The 21,830-nt window shown below is 44.7% G+C and overlaps 2 protein-coding genes across 4 annotated transcripts; one reads left to right on the forward strand and one right to left on the reverse strand.

The window, feature by feature from the left end:
- Positions 1-5,325: 5,325 nt before the first annotated feature.
- On the reverse strand, positions 5,326-10,143 carry LOC148323856 (intraflagellar transport protein 54-like). Its single transcript, XM_088315265.1, has 13 exons — positions 9,792-10,143; positions 9,098-9,166; positions 8,871-9,032; positions 8,641-8,769; positions 7,987-8,380; positions 7,794-7,817; positions 7,406-7,487; positions 7,238-7,330; positions 6,987-7,110; positions 6,727-6,763; positions 6,533-6,606; positions 6,106-6,320; positions 5,326-5,699 (listed from the first exon to the last, which is right to left on the reverse strand). The coding sequence occupies exons 1-13, from the start codon at positions 9,921-9,923 to the stop codon at positions 5,537-5,539; spliced, it is 1,698 nt and encodes a 565-aa protein (XP_088171391.1). The 5' UTR covers positions 9,924-10,143; the 3' UTR covers positions 5,326-5,536.
- A 365-nt stretch (positions 10,144-10,508) lies between these two features.
- On the forward strand, positions 10,509-21,711 carry LOC148323857 (intraflagellar transport protein 54-like). Of its 3 annotated transcripts, XM_088315788.1 has the most exons (17): positions 10,509-10,799; positions 12,077-12,145; positions 12,525-12,686; positions 12,926-13,054; positions 13,145-13,558; positions 13,631-13,702; positions 13,836-13,856; positions 14,030-14,053; positions 14,266-14,341; positions 14,479-14,499; positions 14,848-14,914; positions 15,291-15,383; positions 15,553-15,676; positions 16,053-16,089; positions 16,193-16,266; positions 20,699-20,916; positions 21,015-21,711. In XM_088315788.1, the coding sequence occupies exons 1-17, from the start codon at positions 10,677-10,679 to the stop codon at positions 21,175-21,177; spliced, it is 1,887 nt and encodes a 628-aa protein (XP_088171914.1). In that variant the 5' UTR covers positions 10,509-10,676; the 3' UTR covers positions 21,178-21,711. The 3 variants fall into 3 exon arrangements, with proteins under 3 accessions (XP_088171914.1, XP_088171915.1, XP_088171917.1); XM_088315789.1 differs by lacking the exon at positions 13,836-13,856; XM_088315791.1 differs by lacking the exons at positions 13,836-13,856; positions 14,030-14,053 and having other exon boundaries at positions 10,510-10,799.
- The last annotated feature ends 119 nt before the right edge of the window (positions 21,712-21,830 follow it).

Raw genomic sequence — 21,830 nt, forward strand, 5'->3', positions numbered from 1 at the left:
TCCATTTTTTCAACGTGTCCATTTATCGATCGAGCTTCGTTCGAGGTCACCAGACGTTCGCCTGAACTTTTCTCGTCACAAGTGAATTTTGAGCCAGTTCAACATTTTCTCGCCACCTGAAAAAACTGCGGGCGACTTTGGACGAACCCCGACATGAATTCAGTGACCTTTGCCAACTGCGGCAAATGTGCGCCCCCTCAATTTCATCGCAAACTTTTTGTTGTTTTAATGGTAAGAGAAAAACAAATGTTCCCATGTGTCTTAGAAAAAAAAAAGTTGCAGCAATGTTCTTAAATAATTCCTTCAAAGGAATCTCAACTCCCAATTAGCGCAATTGCTCTTTGAATCATGGCGACACGCTGTCCATAATTTATCCAGCTCTCATTTGACCCCCAACAGAGCAACGTCAACATGTTCATGAAATGAACTGAAATTGGACAAATGTGGAAGTCTCCACAGGAAAAGAAGGACGCCTTGAAATAAATAATACATCGCAAAATGCGCTTTGCCGCCAGCTCTTAATAAAAATCGCGACTCGTGATGAAAGCTCAAGAAAAAAAGGATGGAAACCCGCAAGAGCAAAAAAAAAAAAAAAAAGCAAAGTCTGGGATTTTTTTTATTTATTTTTTTATCCCAGATATTTTGATGTTCGGACAAATACAGATGCTACTTCAAAGAATGCTATATGTATCGTTTGTATGCAAAAAGGTGATCTCACAAGTTCACGGCCCACCGTCAAGTTTGAAGTGAAAGATTTTTATTTTATTTTTTTTATCCGCCCATTTCTGAAAAGGAAAGAAATTGACGTCTCAAAAATGCCAGTCGTGACTTGAATTTCAGTTGCCCGCAGGTGTCAGCACACGGGCGGAGCATCGTGGTGCCCATTAAAAAAAAAAAATACGAGTTAATATTGGCCGATTAAATTGGTCGACTGACGACTCGGTCGTGCTAACCGCGAGGCCAATGTGGTGCCCTCCATTATCTAAAATATATTAAAAGTCAAGTTGATTTCCACAGGTGTCTAACATGCGGCCCGGGGGCCGTATTAGGCCCGCCACATCATTTTAAGTGGTCCACAAAGGCAAATATTTATTTATTTTCCTGGCTTCTGACTTAAGAACCTGTTATTCATTTTTTTTGTGCATAAGCTTCTGAGGGAAAGCATAATTAAATCACTAAAATGAATTTGATCCCCCTGGCACATACGACTAGAACTTCTTTTATTGATGCTGCTCCTTTTTTAAGTATGTTTTTTTTCTCCCAAATTCTCTCAATGCCGTTTGACTTATAGCTCATAGCCCAAAACTCCAAATCCAAAGTTGACATGTTCAGTTTTCATACTGTAAAGGCCACAATAAATCTCGTCTCTTCCACTCTTTGCGTTTCACTGTAGCTAAAAGATGAATTAGGAGCGCGTGCGTCGTGGTCCTTGGGTGTCGGCAGACTGGCCGTTAAACGGCCGCTGAGCCACCCGTGCCCCTGAAAGAAATGACAAATCATTAGCATTGCTCGGCCGCTAAATGGGAGGCGCGTTCTCTTCCAAGGACCGCATTTCCATTTCAATTTTCTGCTCAACGGACTTGATGTATGTGGAGAATCGCTCTTCACCTCGCCCGTTACTCAACTCACTGCCAGAGTGTGTGTGACCTCGCGCTTGCGTGTGTGTGTGCGTCTCAGTGTAATGTTGCTGTGTTCAAGGCAAATGGAAAGTTCGGGAAGTGGATCTCAAGGGAAAATGTTGTTAAGGCGATTAAAGGGCGCCCGTGTGGGGATTAGACACCGTCTTGAGCCTTGTGCGGAGCCACTTGTAAGGAAAAAAAAGTGGTCTAGGTGTCATTTGGGCAAATTCTGTCCTGAATTTAGGGCATGGCTTTTTGAGAGGTTTGCCTTGGGGTTTTTTTTCTTAGCTTTTTTTTTTGTCATTTCCAGGTGATGATGGTGATGTCCCATTCTTTCAAATCAATTGAAATTTTATTCATTTTGCACTTTTCACACATAAAATGTAAGTCAAAGTGCCATAAAAACATCATGACTAAAACACAACCTGATTTAAAAAAAAAAAACATTCATGGGGGAATCTGTTGAATCAGACGGTGATCATGCCATCCATTGTAGAAGGCTCTTATTTTGCAAACCAAAAAATATTAATAAAATATTTAGTCCCCTAAAAAAAAAAAGTGCATACATTAGAAAGAAGCGGGCGAGGAAGTTGCACACAGATGGCGGTTGCCTTCCTTTGAAGCAAAAGACGACTGTAATGAGCTGCCGTGGGACTCACCACGGCAAGATTCCGAAACGAGACAGCAGGAGGTTATGTCAACTGATACATGAAATATAGATGACAGAAATACTCACACAAAAACAGCAGCCGCCCTCTCCCAAAAAAAAAAATAAATAAATAAAAAAATTCATTCCCCTCAGTGCATCTGGGGGGACTTTAGGCCAACTATCAAGTCTTCAAGTGTTTGTTTTTTTGGGTGATTTTATTTGCCTCTGATGCTCGCACGCCGCTGCCCTCATTTTTTTTCTCAAGAACATAAAATTTTCATAATAATATTCAATGTAATATAGTAATCTAGTGAGTAATTTTATGAATGAAGGTTTAAATTCAGCAACAGGTGGAATTTCTTAAAAAAATAAATATCTTAAAAAAAAAAAGTCAAAACATTTTTTGGAATCCGAGTCAAAAGTATATTTAGGGAGGCGTACTCGTCAACGTGAAATTTGATGGACGTGCATGAAAAAGTCCACGAGCAGAAGCTCTCTTCTTTTCCCCAAAATTGCGCAACACAAACTTTGCCAGCTTTTTCGCCATCTAACTTCGTGGGTTCGTGACATCAAATCTTTCTGAACATTTCGAGGTTTCGCCTCGAAAAAAGCCTCAGAGGCCCGTTCATTGCCGCTTGCATCTTTCATTTCCCTTCAAATTGTGACCAAATTCAACCTTCAGCTGACAAAATCAACATTTTTCAACTTTTTAGTTTGATACTGAAAGAATCCGTATTGAAGCGCTTCGTGACGCTTGTTGTGTTGACGAACTCATCCGTTTGTTGAGCACCGTAAGCGTGACCGTGCACGGCGGTTCTGCGGCAGACGAGAGCCAGACGGCGCTTATCGGTGAGCTGCGGCCTTCCTTTGTGACGGCGGCTCCTTCCCGATGAACGCGCGCTCAACGTGACGGCGTCATTAGAATGGAAGCCGGCAAAGCTGACATTTGCATCGTGACCTTTCTGCTGCGCCGGGCCAAATTGCTTGCTTGCGACGCGTCCTCCAGACACGCGTCATCATATCATCGCGCCCGTGGGTCTGCATTTAAGTGCCCCGAGGGCATCGCATAGTTTGGAGATGCCTTCCGACTGTGTGTGTGTGTCGATTCCCGGCATATTACCCGGAGCTCTTGCTCGGTTAATGAGCTGTTTTGCGGCGAGCCGCCTCTGTTTGAATTGCTAAATTGTCAAAACAGCGCGCAAAGCGCCACTAATAGCCCCACGCCCTTGCCAGTGACAGGCCTCGGCCAAAGTCAATTTCAACATCCTTTTGCTTACGTGTGTGTGTGGTCGATAGAGAAGCTTTGCATGTTGAGAACGTTTTGACGATTGGAGCAAAAGGGACAAAATATTGCCGTCTAATACGTCGACTTAGAAATTATTATTTTTTATTTTTTTTACGACAAATTGGGTGTCTGGAGTTTCTGCCGGCCCATTAAGTGTGAAATGAATCCGCCTACTTGTGGGAATGTGTCTGAGCAAGCCGTTCCAAACTTGGACCTCACTTTTTATGTCCGAGTGAGGCTAATTTCCAAAGCGAGCGTTTCCTCCACCCATGATGCGATCAACGGGGCTGGTTGAAGTTCCAGAGCCACTTTCAAGTCACGTCAAGTTCACTCATCATGAGACGCGCGCAACTCGCACAGGTGCGACACTCCTGCTGCGGCCGAGTCCAAAGGTAAGCAGAGCTGCGTGGAGTTTTTTTGTTGCAGGCTCAGATGAGTTGCACGGGGGCGTGTTTGCGTGTCAGTGTCTGCATAAGTGAAGTGAATCAATTATTCCAGCTCCCAAAAAAAAGGAAGGTGGGATGCACGTCATTTTTAATTCCGCAGAGCTTTGCTGTGGTTGGTCACGTCCATAACGTGCTCTCGCAAACCGAAGGATGAACCCGGAGCAAGATGGACAAGAAGAATTCATTAATTTGACGTAATCGGTGTCATGTTGACTTTGTTTGAATTCCTATTATGCAAGCGGGAGATAATTAGTTAATTAGCGTGCTTCAGAAATGCCAGCGGGCGCTTTTGTCGTGTTGGACAGGCTGCCGTATGGCTTCCATCTTTCAAGTCGGAAAAATATTTACCGTGTAGATAAGCAGCGGATGATGATGAAGATCGTCGTCGTCGTCGTCGTGGTCGTCGTGGTCGTGGTCGTCGTGGTCGCATCCAATTCTGCAAAGGTTCATTCACTCGTTTGAGCCGCGTACACTTTAGTTTTGCGAAAGTCATCAGGTCACGCTTGATCCTGAGCAATTGCATGGCGAGATGATTTGCATTTTAAGGGTGGCACTGTCCTTCGCAACGTGCGCGTGTGTCGAAATGCAAATGCAGGTCTTGCTCCATGAAGCAGACGGGAAATCAACTTGATTTCTTTTCATATTTATTGACGGTCAAAACGATCACGATTTTACGAAAAGAAAAATAAAATCTCACCTGCGCAAGCTTGTGTCATGTCGTTTTTGAGATGCAACCAAAAAGAATTGTCACACATGCAAAACGTACCTCAAACAACGAAGACGACGACGGACGCCGTCAAGTGAATTCAAGGATTTGTTTCATTAAATGTTTCGAGATCATTCCAGAAATCGTGCAAAGACTGAGAACTTTGTAGTTGTCAGTGGCAAAGTTTTAGCAAACTGTTTTTCGCCACTTCAAGTTTTCCTGAACCTTTTGGGGGCGTGGCTAAAACGGGACCCAGTAATGCCCACGGGCCCCGAAATTGAAGAACTTGAGAGCATCAGCGGCTAGCAAGCGAATTAAGTCAGGACCGGTTGCCAGGTAATCACAAAGCACACAAAACAAAAGATTTAAATAAATCCATTGGAATCGGAACGTGACGAGCAGCGCTAAAAAAAAAAAGTTTGAGCATTTGTCGGGATGAAGTCTAAAAAATCCAGATGGAAACCTCAAAGGTTGCAAAACGCACCCTCACGCTTGCTTGAAATGAAAAAGAAAAAGTCTGAATAATTAAGAGCGAGATGAATCCAACTTTCTGACCGATTTCAAATGTTTTCCTCCCGCTTTCTGCTTTTCTCTGATTTCAAGCAAAGTAGAAAATAACGAGAACCTTCAAGTGCGTCTTTATTATTTACGAGGAGTTTGTTTTGCACGCATATTCGTGACCTCTCTTGACAGATTGGTCCGCTTGCTTCTGACACAAATCGAAGCCGCGAGAATCTTTCATGATGAAGACAAAGAAAATCTGCTTCGGGCAAGTCCGTGACCGGCCAAAATCCAGCCGACGTGGCACTCACGAGGCCGGCTTTCTCGTTTTCAGGATCGGGAGGAGATGATTGCAGCCAACTTCTTCTGGATGTTCTCCTCATTGGTCAGGATGTTGGACCTCACGGCGCAGATTTTGTCCTGGTAATCTTTCATCTGCTGGTCCAGCTCGCCCAGTTCGGCCTTGAGCGGTTCCACCGCCTGGTCGGTCGCCCTGTGCGAGCACGGACATTTTTTTTTTTTTCGGATGTGCACGTTGCACGCATCTGCAACTGCAGTCTGAGCTCGCCAACGTCAGTAACTCGATTCGAGGAAAAGAATTTGAGGGAAATTCAAATGGCGAGGTTAGATGCAGAACACACGGAAGCGGTAAATCTTTTTTAGAAATGCGTTTAGATATGTCTCACAGGTGAGCGATTTTTTGAACAGGCCTCGGCCCGCTCACGAGGACTTTTGGGGCGACCTGCTTCCCGTGATGAGCGACACGTTGGTGAGCCCAACTCGGGGCTTACTGGCCGCTTCCCTCTGGGATGACGAAGGCAACACCTTCCATCGCGAGACCAACTGACGCAAAGTGTGTGTGCGTGTGCGTGCGTGCGTGTGTGCGTGCGCGTTCTCACTTCTGCTCCTGCAGCAGAGCCTGCGCATGCTCCTTGTTTTCCCTGCGCCAGCTTTGCAGCTCGGCTTGCATGGCGTCGATGTCCTCCTGGACGTAGTCCATGATCTTCCCCAAAGGCAGCGCGCTCTGACACACCGACTGGATGGACGCACGCAGACGCTCGATCTCCCGCGTGACCAGGTCTTGCTCTTTCTTCCGGGCTTCCTCTGACACCAGCTTCGCGATCCACAAGACAAAAAAAACAACGAGTGACGTCCAGCGAGAAATACTTTGAATCTTCGCATCTCGAGCGTCATCACTTTTAAAAAACAAAAAAAATGTGACAGAAAGAAGAAATGAAGTCGCGAATGTTCCTATTTGAGACTTGAACGTGCTTTGTGACAAAAAGCAGAGTTGCGCACGACATTTCAAAGCGGGCAAGCGGTTACCTCTTTGGATTTATTGAAGGACGGTGAGAGTTCATAGTCTTTTTTGGTCTCGAGGATCTTTTTCACGAGTCCGCCTGCGTGAGTTGAAAAATTCATTCGACAAGTGTGAGATTGCGCAACTCATTTGGGACAGAATATCTGAGATGAGTTTGCTTATTTGCATTGATGGAAACAAAAAGATCAAAACAACAAACCGTGTTTTTCTTCACTGATGAGATCTTGTGCGCATTCCTGGAACAGAAAAAAAAAAAAACATGCTAAAAAGTCTCCTTTGGGCTTTCATTGAAGTTGCTCGGAGGTGCGAATGTTTGTCAATTTATGCCCACGATTGGCTGGCGACCAATCCAGAATGTTTGCCGCCTCTCGGCCAGAGTCTGCTGAGGACAAGTGCTCTCAAAAAACGGATCGATGCGAAGGTTTCGGTTTTGGGCAATCGGCGGTTCTGATCATTCACCGTCTCCGGAACGTCTGCGGGTTCAGGGGCCGCCTCTGTCACGAGAAACTGCTCGTCTTCCTCATCGTCATCGTCGGACCGCTTCTTCCCCTCGGTGATGACGGACGACTTGGTACTTGAGAGCCTGCAAATGGAGAAAAAAGTCACATGAGAGGATTTTTTTTTTCTTTTTCGTACGTTTAGAACCTCAGCAAGCATGTCGTGATTTGAGTTGAAGATGGCTGCCAAAAATAAGGCGGCGGCGATGTCACCTTTCAGGTGGAAGCGCTTCGGTGAAGCTCTCCTGTTTCTTGACGCGAGGAGGAGCCGGACGAGCGCTGCTGGGCCGCGACGTGCAGTTGTTGCTAAGCAACCAACGAGGCATCAGTTGCAATGGATGGAGTTAGAACTTTTGAAACTTTGGCGCGGTCGCCGCAGACCTGGATGTCACGTCAGATGAAAGTGAGGAACCTGCAGCGTCGCCGCTTTCCTTGTTCGGTGGACTCGGACCCTGACGAGTGTCTTGGGGGGGGGGGGGGGGCGATGATGCAAAAAAAAAAAAGATTCTAGTTCGTTTTAGCGTTGCCAATCTGTCAAGAATAAGTGTTCTCAGTTGATCACTTGGACAAATTCGAAGTAATGGAACTGATCCACTTTTAACTCATTCACTATCAGCCGAGCGAAAAAAATGGATCTTTGACGTGTTTATCCGTCAATGGCAGTGAGTGAGTTAAGTTGGTCTTGAAAATGATTTTTATTTATTTCTTATGTTTTTTGCGGGCTTGTGTTGGGCCCTGTTCAAATCTAGAAAAGCAGCCAAACACTTACCGCCGACTTCACTGTCTGATTCATCTGTCGACAAAAAGCAAAAGAAGAAAGCAAAGTTGTTTTGCGCAACGACAACGACATCATCAAGCAAACAATCGGGACAGAAAACTTCCTCAAGTCATTCCTTTCCTTGCGCACTCGGCCAAGAAAACAAATTTGCATGCGTCGTATTTGAGGGGAATGGCAAATGTACCTCCAAAATTGTTTTTTCTTCGTTGCCCTTTGGCGGAGGACGGCTGACTTGTTCTTGCCGGACTGGCGGTCCGTGACAAAGGCGGCTTGTGTCTCTCACTCTCGGCGCTTTTTAATTTCTCTCTCGTCTTGTTACTTTCCTTGGCTTGACCTTTGTCCTTCTCCTTTTCCCGCTCCTTCTCATTGCTCGGCGCATTTTCTTTGTCTTTATCTCGCTGGCGTTGGCGACTCTTTTCTTCTTGCTCGCCGTCTTTAGCGAGGTCTTGCTCTCGCCGCTGGTTCTCGTGGCGGTGTTCCCTCTCCCTCTCGCCGTCTCGACGGAGCTTCTCCTGCTCTCTGGGCGGCTCCGGCTCCTTCTCGACCTTGCTCTCGTTCTGCTCCGTCATCTTTTTCTCCTGGAATCAGTCAAAATACCGTTTGTTGCTAAGGACGGGCATGTTTTCAGAATGCGCATTTCATTGTTTTCATGCCCACTTTCAGACCACCTTTGACAAAACCTTGGTCATGAGGAAACGCAAATGGGACAGAACGTGCAAAAGTGAGCAGCCGTGATTGCTGTGGATGCCTGGTGGGTTTTCTAAAACATTGAGCGATTTCAACAGCCACACTTCTCTTTCCAAAACGAGAGTGCGTCCAAAAGTGGACATGCACGAACCTCTCTCTCGGGGTGCGCTTGGCGTCCCTCCGCAACGTCCTTGTCTTGGGACTTGAGCGTGCTTTCCTTGGGCCTCACGTCCAGCCTCTCTCCTGCAACAACTCTTTTCACGGCCTCCTTACTGGACATCTGAGGAACACGTGAAGACGCGTCAGCATGGCTGCGTTCATTCCAGCTCCGCCATTTGCCATTTTCAGGACTTCCAAAAAAAAACACCGTGGTCAACCAACCTTGCCGAGGCAGCACTTGGCAATCGCTTGCAGGAGCTCGTTGGTCTTCTCGGGCTCGTGACCGGCGACGATATGCGCCGGTCTGACTGCCAGGGGCTCCCCAGTGACCAGCGCCACCACATCGATTGCTTTCTGAAGGAACGCCATCTTTGTTTCTTTGTCCTAAAAGTTGGAAATTGTCATTTACGATCTACCAGGGAAGTTTCTTGATTTTGGTCCCAACTTACCTTGATACATTCGGACTTCAATTCATTGTCTTTGTACAAGCCTTTCATGAAGCCGGTGGTCCTGATGATCTGGTGAAGGTGGGCGCAAGGTTTCAATACAGGTGTCATGATGATCATGGAAAGACTTATTGGACTCAACTTTACAATAACTCGAGGAACGAATCGCTGAAATGTTGAGGCAAAAGATGGCTGCCATTGGTTCTATCTAAAATTTTAGCCAGCCGTAAAATAAGTCATTCATGATGGATAGATGAATGGATATGTTGTGGCGTCCAACTTAAAATACGCCTCGGCAGGCTAAGATGAGGGGAGTTGAATCAGTATCTTGACTGTTGTTTTCGAGGCGCATCCATAGCGTTGGAAAATGGCAAGCACGCATCGCAACAAAAGAAAGAAACCGCATAGACACTTTATGGCTCCTACGAGATAGATAGAAGCAACTTGGAAAAAAGGCTGCACTCCTTTCAGTCTTCCACGAAGTAACAGCACCACCTGGTGGTTATTTCGTGTTTCAACAACATCCTGTCCTGCATACAATCAAGTACTGCGATATAAATACATGATATTACGTCGTCCAACAGGAAGTGCAAGCACAAAATGCCTTAGTTTGAAACATGTGATAAACAAATGCATGTCTGAGTTACATTTTGGTTGGCTGTTAGTTTCCTAATGTTTCAAAGTTTCCAAGTCTTACCTCAGTAAATATGTCGTGCAGGTATCGAAACGGCGGCTTGCTTAGTAGTTTTTCTGTCAGGGCTGGTTTCTTTATCACTTTGCCCAGCGTGCTTTGCGTCTTTTTGATAACTTGAATGTTCACAGCGGCCATTATTTGAAACGATTTAATTCCCTTTTTTCTCGATTTCTTTGCTGTTGTTGTTGTTGTTAATTTGACTTATTCGGTTGTCATTAAATTGCCGAGGAGCCAGTGAAAATAAACATTTCCACCTTATTTCGTCACGTTGATGACTAGTAACGTCACACACATACAGACGACGACACGTCATAATTTTCATTGGAGGGTTCCAATTATCTGTTATTTTTCATTGTTTAAAAAAAGGAACTAATTTGAATAATAATCACTTCGGATTTCAATCACCCCGAACGCGGTCTCGTGGTCCCAGGTAAAGAAAGACATCGTACAATGCGATACAATTTTCTTTATGTGGTGCATTTTAAAACATACTGCAATTATTTATTATTAAATATATTTTGTATGATTTGTTTTCATATTTGTATTTTGCATTCTAATTTTAATTTATATTTTAAAATTTGATTTTTTTAATTGAAGACAGGAAAATGACATAAACCTCCAAAGATAAATTAATGTTAACGCTTAGGACTGTATTGTATTTGCCATCGGTGGCGGCAGGTGGCAGTGTAGGAAGCCTTGTAGAGCCAAACTACTGACATGCTGCTCGAAAAAGAAAATGGACGCGAACGCCTCTTCCTCCCAAATGCGCAAGCGCGAACTTTTAGCCTGCTTGGTATTAATCGTGAAGCGACTCTGCTTAATTTCTCCTCGCACTTTTTTTGTTGTACTTTTCTCTTTCTTTTTTTCTTAAAAAAATAAACTGCTACAATGAACGCGGCCATTGTTAAAAAGACACAAGAGGCGCTCGGCAAGGTGATAAAGAAACCACCGCTGACTGAAAAACTGCTCAGCAAACCTCCGTTTCGATACCTGCACGACATCTTCAGTGAGGTGAGATTGATGCGTTCACGTTTATTTGGGAAATGGGAAATGGTGCTCATTTTATTCGCAAAGGTGAAAATGGCTTACATTAAACCAATCGGGTCGTTTGCTCGCGGGCTTAGTGAAAAGTATTAGCTCGCTCGCTCGCAGTAGCGCTCAGCCATTTTAATTCTCTGGCAATGTCGAAACTATAAGATGCTTGGTTATTTTGTTTTTGGAAAGACGTGATTCGTTAAACCGGCAGCAAACAAAGCGACTCTTAGCCTGAGTAATTGGGCGTTGGGTTCTGTCGTCCCGTTGCCATTGACACAACGCAAACAACGTTGTCGTCAAGCGTTGCTAGATGCGCTTCGGGGATCGCAACTGAGTCGTTCGCTGCCAAATGCTTTAAAATTCGGCATCAAATCAAGATTAAATTAACAGTCAAAGAGGAGCGGATGCAAGGGGCGTGGTCTTCCGAAATAATATCCATGCACTTTATTGAAACAGCCCTCCTATATACTTCACCGGGGAGACCTTGCAAATGATGGTGTCCCCCAAGGCTCTTTGTTTGGACGCAATAAAATTCCTTATGTTGGACCACATAAGAATGTGAGAATTTACCTATCCATCGTATGTAGAACTCAATCAATCGTATGTAGAACTCAATCATTTACTAGCACTCTTAACTAGGAATAGTAGTCGAGCCAAAGATTTCACGAGACAGAATGGGACATAAGACCGGTGTCAAGCACAGTAATTTAAGTTTCCAGTTCTAAATGGAGACACCGACACTCTTCTTCAGGTAGTTAGTGTTGCATTTCACCTTACCTGCATGTATATTTGATAAAGCACAAAGTGGTCTAATTAAACAATTAAAAAGTGTTCCCAGATGTCTTAATTCGGGCCCAACCAATGTTTTTTTCAGGCCGATTCGGATAATTGGCAGGATAAAATTCGATAACAGAGTTATCGGCTGATTAATTTCCAAAATGTATAATGAATATGTCTTCATTTATATGGTTCCTTAACACTTACAACAGTACAGGTACATGGGGATGTTTGAATGTCATCATTGTTGCCTTAAATTGTAAGATAAAAAAAAGGGGGGGGGGTCGCCCTATTTTTTTTTCTGATTATAATAGCGATAATATTGGCCATTTTAATTTTCCAGCCGATAAATCGGTTGAACCCTAATCTTAATAAATGGTCTTTGATATTCGTCTGTCAAAATACACAAAGGATGACTGAGACTCCCTCCAAAGTAGGAGAAAAGGTTGTCTTACTTCTCTTCTCCCCACTTTCAGATCATCCGAACCACTGGTTTCATGAAAGGACTGTACAACGATTCTGAATTGAAGTCAGATAATGTCAAGGTAATGGTCACATTTCCTGCTCTGTGTGTATCCCTCAAACTTCAGTTTGCACGAGATTTCGACAAGCCATCTGTTCTTTCAGTCCCGTAGTTTAGTGAGTCTTGTCTGTCACACATTCATAAAGTGTCACTTGGATTTTGTTTATGGCCAAGCGTGCTTGAAGTCTTCCGGCTGAGCGTTTTACTCACCAGCCACTAAAGCGAGCAACAGAACAAAGGCTATTCTCGTGTTACATGTAAACGGTGTCCCTTTAGAGTTTATGTGGTGGCACTCCTGACCGAGTTCACCGATGTCACAGGCAGTCGAAACCCAATACCTTGAAAATCGAAGCAGTTGACCTCTCATTTAATTACATTTTTTGAAATGTCTTGTTTTGCAGGACAAAGAGACAAAGATAGCCTTCCTCCAGAAAGCCATCGACGTTGTGATCCTCGTCAGCGGGGAGCCCCTTGCAGCAAAGCCGGCCCGGATCGTGGCTGGCCACGAGCCTGACAAGACCAACGAGCTGCTGCAGGTTATTGCCAAGTGCTGCCTCAACAAGGTTTGTTCTTCAATTCATTATTATACGCACCTCATTCATTACTGAGCGGATAAATGAGAACAATGAAGTCGGTTAATTAAAACCCAGGAGTGGGCGCAGAAGTAGATAAATCGGCACGTAGGGATTAAGCAGTTGTTTGTAAGTCTCTGTTATGGAGAAGATTCGCAGAAGTTCCGGTTGCTCATATGATATTTGAGTCTCGTTTCATTTTGAAAGAATTAACAATATTTCTTCCAAAGTTGTCCAGTGAGGAGGCAGTTAAACGAGTTCTTTCCGGAGAGAAGGTGGACTTGAAAACCAAGGCCACAGCCAAGTCCCAAGACAAAGAAAATCGAGAAGGACGTGAGCGACAGCCGTCGGAAAGAGAGGTTAAAATAAAAAATAAATAAATACAATAAAACTTAAAAAATGCTTTGTCATTCAGTCTTTAATCTTAAAGTTGTTTCGGACTCATTCAGGAGAAGAAGCGGATCGAGCGCAGTGGGAGCAGAGAAGACAAAGACCCGGACCAGCCCAGAGAGCGGGAAAGACATCGTCGCGATGGCGAGCGAGACCATCGCCACGACAGGGAGCGCTCCGACAAGAACCAGCGCCGCGAACACGACCGCTCCAAAGACGGCGACCACGACAAGAGCCGCGAGCGTGCGCGAGACAAACACAAAGCGAGAGGAAAGGACCGAGACAAAGAGAAGGAGAAAGAACACGAGAGAGATCAAGACAAGAGTCGAGACGGAGACAGAATGAGAGAGCGAGATTCTCAACGGGACGGCGACAGAAGCAAGGACAAGCGACGAGAACGAGACAAAGAGGCGGAAAGACGCAAAGACAGCGATGACAAGAACAGAAGTAAAGACAGAGAGAATCACAGCAAGGTGTGGCAGGAAAACAACAATTTCACTGGTACCAATGACCGATTTTCTAATGAAACAAAATGTCGTCGTCAGGATCGAATATCGGAAGCGCAACCAAACCCCGCCGAGGACGAACGCAAAAAAGCAGCCAAACTGGTGCCTGCTGTAAGTTCTGTCCTTTCCAATCTTTCACAAAATATGATTTTTTTTTTTTTTTAATTATTCAATCAAACGATATGTTGGATGTTGCTCGTAAGATTTTTATTCTTTTTATTGCTGCTCGTCCTGTTCTTGGAAGGAACCAGAGCCAGCTGACGAGGTATTCGGTCTAGTCGGACAAATAGTAATTAGTGCGGCCATGTTGGCGTCGTGCCGGAGACGCGCTTTTTGGGAAGTCGGCTGCTTGGCTGGTGTCGTGATTCATCGTTAGAATTGTAGCGTCAGGTCGTCTGGAAACATTTTGCCGTAACGTTGTCTTCTTTGCATGTACAGCCTGCCGAGAAAGTTGAACACCAGGTAACAGACTTGCAAACAGGTCATCATTGTTTTTAAGCCTCCTCTTATGATGTGGGTCAGCTCAACAGTCCCCCCCAAAAATTCAAAAAGAACTTATTTTTTAATATATGTCGCTCTATAATATAATATGATATAATATGGACACAAGTTGAGTTGCACACCCGCTAAAGCTCCTTTTTTTTTTTGTTTGTTTTGTCCACATGCGCTCCCAGACTGATAGCTCTGCAAGAATACCTCGGCCGTCTTCTGCCAAAGGACAAAGAAGGAAACCTCGAATCGCAGGACAAGGTAAGTGCCCATCCGCTCACAAAAACATTTTTTCATTTAGTGGTTTTACTTTGAGGTTTGATTTCCTGTTTGTTGACTTGTTTGCTTCATTCACGTTGCTTTGAAACAATCTTTCCTTTCTTCCTTTCTGTCTGCAGATGAATCTGACAGCGAGTGCGGTAAGTGGTTTCATTTGAAGAGCAGGCTCTTATGGCGTGTTTTGCACTTGGGACAGCACCGCAATTGATCTCATGCTCAATTAGACGTGCATTTTTTTTTTTTGATCATTCAACTTTACTCAGATGTTCCCGAAGTCGATTGGGTCAAGTCTTACAAAGTTTGCACTAAATGCTTAAAGGTCAAAGCAAAGCAAAGCATGTGGTGATCTTGTACAAAAGTAGCGCTCCAACAGTGTAACGACCACAAGCACTTTCCCACAAATTGGAATATTTTGTACAGAAAATCGAGTAAAATGTCTAATATTGATGCGGTGGTGAACTAAAAACGGGCTGTTGGCCTTTTCACAGATGCTGATCTGCCCAAGGAAAGCGGAGATGCAGCAGGTGCCGCGTTTGCATCTGAAATGACTTCCAGGTCTGTCGCAACAACACAAATGTTTTCGTGTTCAAGTTTTTAAAAAATCATCTAAAGACCGTAATCCTTCAAAAGAGACAAAAACAAGGTCACAAAATGTAGCGGTTGTATTATTTATTTATTTATTTTAGAGAAACAACTCCACACCAAAAGTTTTTGTATATAACACAATAGTAAAAAGAATGAATTATTATTTAATAACATCATTTCCAAAATCATATGTGGAATTTTTTTTTTTTTTTTTTGTTCCAAGCAAATGAAGTGATTCTTTATGTAAAGATCTCATTGTAGCTCTCACAGAGTTCGTTAACATTTTGGAAGTAACGTTTGTCATCTTAATCAATGCAGTAGAATTGAAGTTCTTTTCGTTTTGCAGCAATAAGCGAATGGCGCGACCGAGCAGTGCTCGTGCGGCTCCTCCTCGAGTCAAGAAACAGGAGAGCTTCAATGATGCCGTCCCAGATGAGAGGTGAGCTCTCTACATGGTTTTTTTCTATTTTATTTTATTTTTACGTTTTGTTTGTGGTATTTCACTGCTCGTTAATTCCGTCGTCATTGTATGACATGGCACAAGTCTCCGCTACCCCACCAATTGCTGGTTGCCCCAATATGGACTTTGTTGTTGTCTCTTTTTGCAGGCTTTCTAGCGCCAAATCGTCAGTCATCAGAGAGGGGAAGAAGCGATCCGACGATGACGATGAGGAAGACGAGCAGTTTCTCGTGGCAGAGGCGGCCCCCGAACCCGCAGATGCTCAGGAGAAGGTCGCTTAGCGTAACAACTAATTGGCCAAAGCAGAAACATTTGCGCAGTCCATCAATTTGTTTTCTGAGCGCTTTGTCGAGCCGACGCATTGCCCAACTGCGTTTGGGCAACGAGAGGTGGGCTGCACCTTGTAGGCATCCTACCGTGTGGACAATTGAGAGTCAGAACTGTCACCCAGTACGCAGAATTCTGCAGCTCGGTTTCATGAGTGGTTGACCGCCAGCAACTGTTTGAATCAGTCGCAGGTGCATGACGACATAACAGCCAATCAAAAATGCTATCTTGTATCTCCCTTTTTTTGTTTAGCCTTGTTTCCTGGCGTACGTGCTCATCCCTACGCCACATTAACGTTGTGTTTTTTTTTTTCTGTTCCAGGAATCTGCGCAAGACCTCACCGGTGATGAAAAACACGGTACGCTTAAGTTGTTTTGCTTTCAGGATTTCTATCCACAAATAATATTTATGTCCGCAAGTGAATGTTGTGTGATGGTGATTGAATGTTTCCATTAATGCAGGTGGCCTGGTAAAAAAGATCCTTGAGACCAAAAAAGAATACGAGTCGTCGCCATCCTCCATTACATCCAAAGAGGTACCTTACCATAGTCTCCCTTTTCGTTTATCTTTTTTTGTCCACTAGAGGGCCCCCTTTAACCCACGAATGTGTGACTCAGGCACCGATGACTTAAATCAGCCGTTCGCGAAAAGTCTCCGACTGGTAATTGCTTGGGCCGCTTTGAAATGTGCCGTGCAACCCTGGTTTTTATCACGAGGGAGATGTAAACAAAGGCGGTGTCGAGGTGCAATTACGCTGCCTTGAAACCACAAAAATGTTCCCTTTCACCCAAAGCGAAGGTCTAATATCCTGACAAGCAATCGTGGCTTTGCGCGGACCACACGCACAACTGATGCTCACATCAAGATGTCTGGAGCGAAATAAGCTCTGGGCTTGCTCAATATCTTCACAAAGGCCCAAATAAAAACACTCCTGCTTTGTGTGGGACCGAATATCTGCCAACTCGGCCTCGCGTTTTATAACTGCTGTTGTCGGTGATTTTTTTTTTTTTCTCTTCGTCCCCCAAATGGACATGAGAGCGGACACATGATGTCTTTCACCGCTCGAAATAGATTGTCAAGGTGGGCGGCGGCATTGATGATGACATAACGTATCGTTATGCAATAACAGTGGTCAAAATGTGGATGTTGAAACATACAAATCGCCAACAGGTGCGATGAAGATCGTGTTGAAACCACGTCTCACTAAAAGTTTGTGTGTCAAAACTTCATTGCGATATCTCTGGGTGGTGGTGTGATCTATGTGCGTGAGTGTCATCACGACGCCTCATCGATGTTCACATCTCAGTCAACTGCTCGCTCATCCAGTTTTTGACTGTGAGAGCCGTGAAATGTCTGGACAGGAAAGGCGCCACTCTTCATACGTCGACGCTGGCCCAGGTTGTGGATGAACATAGCGGTTCAGCTCACACCTGCTAGCTTCGGGTAATTCAGTCGCCGCTAGTCTTGAAAAATTAATTCATGACAGTTTGAGCACGGGACGGCGGCGAAGAGCAAAGCCAGCGGCGTGACATAAAGGCTCCGTTGCCAACATTTTTTTTTCTCCTCACTCTTCATGCTGTCCTCGTGCTTTTTAAACGTTAGTCGCAAAAACGTTGATTGATTTATGTTATGTTCACTATCGAGCTATCGATTACTTTTTTTTTTTAAACCCAGCTCTACTTTTTCTGTCAGTATTTCGTCTGTCTGAGTGTGTTTAAAAAAAAAAAAAGTATATATCTATCTGCATCATTGTCTGAGCTCGCGTATGAGCGCCTCCGTCAGCATTATTTCATCGTTGGTGTGCGCGTGAGATGTTCGTCCGCGTTGTGGGTGGTCCTCTGCGTCCCCGTCTAGCCCACCCCGAACACTGATGGCTCAACTGTTTTGGACTGTCGTTCATGTAGAGAGACAGCCCCCCCCCGACCACCGCGGCGTCTAACATCATCCGTCATAAAACACACCTCAGGTTTGATGTTAGCCACCAAGGACCATCAAGTCATTTTAATTTATAAGAAATAACCTTCCAACCAACTTTTTTTTTTCACACATCCAACCTAGAAAAGGCCGTTGTTGAAACGTTAGATAACCTTGCGGGGTTTACACTAATTGTCCTGATTCAAGCTTCTTAGTTTTCACAGTCAAAACACACAACTCAGACGATCCTGTGCGGTTTCCAAAGATAGTCGGTCGGTCGGTCGGTCGGTCGCAGGTATGTGCGCTCGCAGGCTACTTTGGGGCCGCCCCTCCCTCGGCAGCTGCGTAACGACTTCCTTCCTGACATGAAAGTGCAGCCAGGTCAGTTTAATTTTTTTTTCTCCTCGCGTAATCACGGCAGAGCGTGCCGGCTGAAAAATGTCAATATTGAACCTTCCACGTTGTATGCCGGGTTTGAAATTTCAGCTGCCGCAATTCCGGAAACGGAATCACTGACTGCAGAAAAGCTGACGTTTGGCTCTTGAATTAAAAATCCGTCTACCCTTGGCCGTTCTGTACCTTTTGCACTTTTTCAATGACACGAGCGCAAGTTGCAAGATGCATATTGAGGGAGTTGACCTCGTCTTGACCCCGTTGGCGCGATTCGAAATACTTCTTCATTTATTGACACAGAATTTGCTCCTCGCCACAGCTGCGTTTTCACAAGAATTTTGTGTACTTTTATTTTTTCTTCCCCTCCCCCTCTCCAATTTGTCTTGATGAAGCTTTGTAACATGTAAATAAACCCCGTGGCACACAAATGGAAGGTTGTTGAGTGAACGCCGCAGAGCGACGGGGAGAGGAGCCAGAAAACTCCGTCGAGTTGTCAAGAAAATAAATATTCGGCTCTGCAACACGTCATAAACACGGCGGGGGCAGACCTTTTCTGTTTTGGGGGGCGCACAAAAGGAAACGACGTTCAGGACGTGATTTGATCGCAGACTCGCTGCCAGGATTCTTTCAGTCCTTTTTATGTAAAAAAAAAGTTACTTGTCGGAAATAGTGTTGGCATTGATTTTGATGGCATAGCGTGTTGAAGCACTCGCAGCGAAACATACAAAAACTATTCCCAATTCAAATGGTAGCGCGAGCGTGATTCAGAGCCATGGGGAACCCCAAAACGCTGACATTTTTTTATTTGCCTTATTGCTCGGAAAGGGAAGCGCTGACATTGCGTTTTTTTTCCAAAACAGTCAACAGCTTGAGACTAAACCTCACAACTTGAACTGTCTGAGAAAGTGTCAACATTTTCGGGTCTTCCCTCATTCCGCGGGTACCGTGCAGCATTTTGTCGCCTCAAGATTGAAATGAATGTTTTGTAGACCAAATCGACGGAAGGATTTCAAAATAGCCTTCGTTTTTTCTGCGCCCTGCGCAGGAAAATGTTCCGATGTAGACCTTGCGTGACCTTTGAAGTGAACGTGACGCGTTCACACTCTTGTTAGCAAAAAGAGGTCAACGTGTGCCAGCGAACGAAGAAATGAGGACCTGGCTAAGGTCTGCACGTCGCAGACCAAACCAAAAGCCCGGCGGAACCGCAGTGTTTGTGTAGCTGCAGGCTTCTCGTCACCCGCTGCAAAGCCGCCACCCACCTCGACGGTGGACCGCGGGGGCTCAGGCGTTTCAACCCTCGCACTCACCTAAAAAAAATTAAAAAAAACTCACGATCTTGATGTCCGTTCTGCATTTGTGTGTGTGTTTTTTTTTTCTGCGCTTGTCCCAAGCAGCCCAATGTCCGCTGCCGGCGCGAGCCACGAGTCCAACTTGAAAGGACGACTAAGTGTGGCAGTTGTTACTCAATACTGTAGTAAAATAACCCCGCCGCCACAGCTTGTTACTAAACTAAACAAGGACGACGAGTGCAGGTGGGGCATGTGTGTGTGTGTGTCTGCGCAAATGAGTGTTTATGTCTGCATGGACGTGTGCGTCTGGCTTCTCATGACACACACGCACAGGCACACTTAGACCGTGTGGAGGCTTTTGGCCAAGGCCAGCTGAGCAAACATCCTCGCTCGGTCAGGGAGGCAGCGCAACTTTTTGTCATCAATGTCCCGGCCCCGCCCCCTCAACCAATCGGCATAGCGAAAGGCCTTGGCCATCCCGCCACCCGCTTGCCCCGCTCGTGCCAACACAATTCAAGCGCACGTTTGATCTGAGGTGTATTTTTAACCACCTAGCTTTGGAACTTTCCTTTTAGTCTTGAAATCTAAAATGCCCGCTCACTTTAAGCGGGCATTGAAAAGTTGGCAAGAGAGTTAAGATGCGAGTCTGGCGGGGAAAACGGTCCTTAGATGAGAGCACCTTAGATAATGTTCGACATATATTGTCACATTTTGCAGAATAACGGCATTTAAAGCGACAGTTCCTCGTTTCTGTCGCCCCTCGTTGGGAATTATAAAAGCAGGCTTTGATATGCTTAGCCCCGCCTCCCCACCGTGAAAGTCGCAAACATTGTTCTCCCGTTATTCAGGACAGCCAGTGAAAAGATGAAAATGAATTCTTCGGAAGAGGTAATTATGTCCTCTAGCATTTTTTAAAACAAAAAGAAGTCACATACCACAGCTTTTAGGAAATAAAAAAAAAAACTGCTACTTGAGTTACCAAATAGGTTTTAAGTTGGTAATATTATATTCTGTATCAGTGATTCTCAACATTAGTTTTCCGTGAGAGCTCTTTAAAATTGTCAAATTTAGCTTAGTTGGTCGAAAAATATTTGAAACAAATAAAGTACGCTGTGGCGTTTTTTTATGGTTGTGTGTCATGAAAGTATTTAATATTCCCAAAAAAGAGCAAAATTCTGAATGAAAATGCTAACAGCTAGCGTCAGCCATCCACATCAAAGTGCACACTTACGCCGACCCCCCGGAGCCTTTAACACCTCACGTGACGTCATGTTTGCAAACGCTTTTTCATAATCTGCTTTTTTTCATAATCCCCTTTCACCAAAAACGTTAACATCCCACGTTGTTGTCCGTCTCCTCTTGCGCTTTCAGAAGCTGGCGTCGGGCGAAGCCGTGAAGAAAGAGCAAGACCTGGTCACGCGGGAGGTGGAGCGTCTGCGTGCGTCCATCCAGTCGGTGTGTCAGAGCGCGCTGCCTTTGGGGAAGATCATGGACTACGTGCAGGAGGACATCGACGCCATGCAAGCCGAGCTGCAAAGCTGGCGCAGGGAAAACAAGGAGCATGCGCAGGCTCTGCTGCAGGAGCAGAAGTGAGAACGCACATGCTAAATGGGCAGAACGCGTGTTGTTCTTTTGTGGAGGCTTTTCAAATGGATGGAAATTGATGTTTGTGTTTGTGCTTGTACAGAGCGACCGACTGGGCATTAGAACCTCTTAAAGCGGAACTTTCTGAACTCGACCAAATGATCAAGGATTACCAGGACAAAATTTGTACGGTGAGGTCCAACATACTGAGAAACGAAGAGAAGATTCAGAAGAAGTTGACCGGAATCATCTCCTCATCCACCTGAAGTGAGAAATCTTCAAGTGACTTTTTAAAAAATATGCCGACAAATGTCATGGAATTACAAAACGCTCCCGTAGTGGTTGGGAGGTTTCGCTCCGTTTGGTTGTGAAGCGTCAAAATTAGTTCAATTCTGTACTGGGTGCAATATTTTGCGTCTTTGTCATTGGTTGAGAGGGGAAAAAATGTGTCTATTTCACACTGGACAGTTTAAGATGGGTCCACATAGACAGCATCTGTCGTAGTACCACCACTGACCTGTAAGGGGCAGCATTCTGTTACAGGGCATCCATATTGCCAGAAAATACAAAGAAGAAAAATAAAGTAGCTTCAATAGAAGAGGCTAGGCTAACCGTTAGCTCATCTAGTTACAACAAGGTTGATTTATCGTTATAAGTCACACTCCAAAATTAGCGATAATTATTATTTTTTTCTTTTATTTGTTTTCCATTTAGGAAATCTTTATGACTTGGATCTTGAAGACTTGCTCATTTGTGCACTATTCAAGTTGCTCAGCCTGCAGGAATCATTTTCTAAATGTCCTCACATAGACCTTGTCACGTAAAAATCTATCAAGTAAATTCATTTTATTTTCTCTTCCAAATGTTCCATCACGTCACGCACGGACCTTTTCCTCAGCAATATTTACAGTATGTTCAT

The sequence above is a fragment of the Idiotropiscis lumnitzeri genome, chromosome 14 (assembly GCF_059441095.1).
Source record: "Idiotropiscis lumnitzeri isolate Australia: NSW breed Sydney's pygmy pipehorse chromosome 14, RoL_Ilum_1.0, whole genome shotgun sequence".
NCBI classification, from domain to species: Eukaryota; Metazoa; Chordata; class Actinopteri; order Syngnathiformes; family Syngnathidae; genus Idiotropiscis; species Idiotropiscis lumnitzeri.